This window comes from Fonticula alba, assembly GCF_000388065.1.
Source record: "Fonticula alba strain ATCC 38817 unplaced genomic scaffold supercont2.14, whole genome shotgun sequence".
Taxonomy (NCBI): Eukaryota; order Rotosphaerida; family Fonticulaceae; genus Fonticula; species Fonticula alba.
The window spans coordinates 369,399-371,428 of record NW_009242984.1 but is presented as its reverse complement, the minus strand read 5'-3'; the positions used below and the strand labels follow the sequence as shown (position 1 = coordinate 371,428).

Here is a 2,030-nt window from a genome sequence, read left to right as displayed (position 1 = left end):
CCAGCACATCGGGTCAGGGGGCCAGGCGGGCAGGATGACGGGCAGGGGCAGGGACGCACAGGAACAGGGCCGCCAAGCAGTGGTCCCCCTTGGCCAGGAGGGCCCGAGCCTCGGGCAGGCGTTTGCCCTGGTCACTTGGGGCCAGGGACCCGCTGGTGGTGCGCGCCTCGATCGTCTCCTCGGCGAAGGAGATGGCCGACCGAGCGGCCTCATGCACCGGGGTTGCCAGCCCCATGAGTCCATCGACCGAGGGCAGGTCCGTGGTGCCGGGGCCGCCGAGTCCGGCCCCGGCGCTGGCCGTCGCCGTCGCCGCCGCCGCCGCCGCCGCCGCCGCCGCCACCACCGACGGCGGCAGGCCGCTGATGGCGCGCTGTGCCTCGGCCAGGTGTGATGCCCAGGGGCCCGCCGAGCCCGGGCCGTCCAGGCGCCGGGGAGCCACCGGCCAGATGACCGTCGAGGGGCCCCATGCCCCGGGCCGGGGAGATCCCCCGGCAGCCGTCCGGCCTGCGGCAGGCCCGGCACCGGCCGCGGCCGCCAGTTCGGCCATCGACACACTGCCGGGGGCCGATGTGGACAGCCTCCGGTGCGTCGAGGGCAGTGTGCTGGTGGTGGCCGGAGCGGTGGTGGCGGCGCGCCGGGGGCCGGGGTCACGACGCCGCGCGCCTGGCGGCCCCGGCACCGCCCGCCCACTGAGCCCGCGCGCGGTTGTGGCGATCAGGGCCGCACGCGCAGCGACCGCAGCGACCAGGGCCCGTGGCGGCCCGGGTGGGCCAGCGCGTCCGAAGGGGTTCAGCATTCGTGGCAACAGGCGATCACCGAGCAGGGGAGGGGGGGAGAGAGAGAGAGGGGGGGAGGGAGCACCAGCGAGAGGAGGGGGGAGAGGAGGGGAAAGGGGGGGGGGGAGATCGAGAGCCAGTGGCGATCTGCGGCAGATGCCCGGGTCCTAGCGGGACAAGCGGGCGAAGGGTGGCCAGGCTTTAGTCCATGTCGCTGGCCGGGCCCGGAGGACCGCCGGCACCTGCGATCGGCCAGAGCCGAGATCGCCTCCCGGCACAGGCGCGGCCCGGGGGCTCTGGTGCATCGCCCGTGTGGCGCAGCGGTCCCCGGGGTGCGCGATCCCCGCCGCCGGCTGTAGCAGGCAGGGCCCCCCCCCCCCCTCCCCGGTCCGGCGCCCTGCTCCCCGACTAGCATGGGGATGGTGCCTGAACGCGGCCGCTGGCGAGTGCCGGCGCTGTGCCGCCAATGCGCACAGCACTGGGCGGTACGGGTGGGCGTGATCGTGCGCTGGTCACGCGGCGCGGGGCATGACAGGCTCCGGAGCGCGGCGGGGTCCACCCCCCGGCATGGCTTCCCCCGGGGGGGGGGGCCAGCCTCGGGTGGGCGGCTGGGAGGGCTGTTTTCCCGCTTCCACATTCGCCTGGCACGGTTGCGGCGGAGGGGGGGGGGGGGATCGTGAAACGCCGCTTCCACAGCTGCCGGCGTCGCGCCGCGCCAGCGCCGGAGCGGGGAGGCCGCCCCAAGACCGCTGAGCGACCCGGCCCCGCCGGGAGGCGGCCTCCTGCCGGCGGAGGAGAGCCCAGTTTCCCCGCTCCAGTCCGGGCCCCCCCCCCCCCTCGGCCGGGGGCGAGTTACCCCGTATTCGGCCTCCACCAGGGGGGGAGGAGCGGGGGGGCTCCCCCTATCCATGTGGCTGGCGGCTCCGGCGCCGGCCCGCCACGCGCCTGGCGCAGGAATAAAAGCAGGAAGAAGGGGAAGCCGGCAAAGTGGCCCTGGGGGCGGCGGAACCGAGGCGAGCCTGCCGACGGACCCTGCCCGGCGAGGGCGGGGGGGGGGGGGGGGGCGCCTGCGTGGAGGGACCGCCAGCGCTCGGCGCCGGCACGGGTTTCGCCGCACTGGCCTCCCCGTAGCACCCCCCCTCCCCCTGCCCGGGGGGAGGGGCGGGACACCGGCGGGCCCGGCGAGCGGGATGAAATGCGAAATACAATAATCCGCCCAGATCCAAACATTGGCTCGGTGTTAGTGGCGTCGGG

At 76.3% G+C, this 2,030-nt stretch overlaps 1 protein-coding gene across 1 annotated transcript in view; it reads right to left on the bottom strand.

The window, feature by feature from the left end:
• Positions 1–796, bottom strand: part of H696_05832 (hypothetical protein) — a gene marked incomplete at its 5' end in the record, with an annotated part of 3,219 nt that extends 2,423 nt beyond the window's left edge. The window contains one exon of the mRNA XM_009499633.1: positions 60–796. Coding sequence (XP_009497908.1) covers positions 60–796 — 737 coding nt within the window. The remainder of the gene's footprint in view (positions 1–59) is intronic.
• Positions 797–2,030: the final 1,234 nt, after the last annotated feature.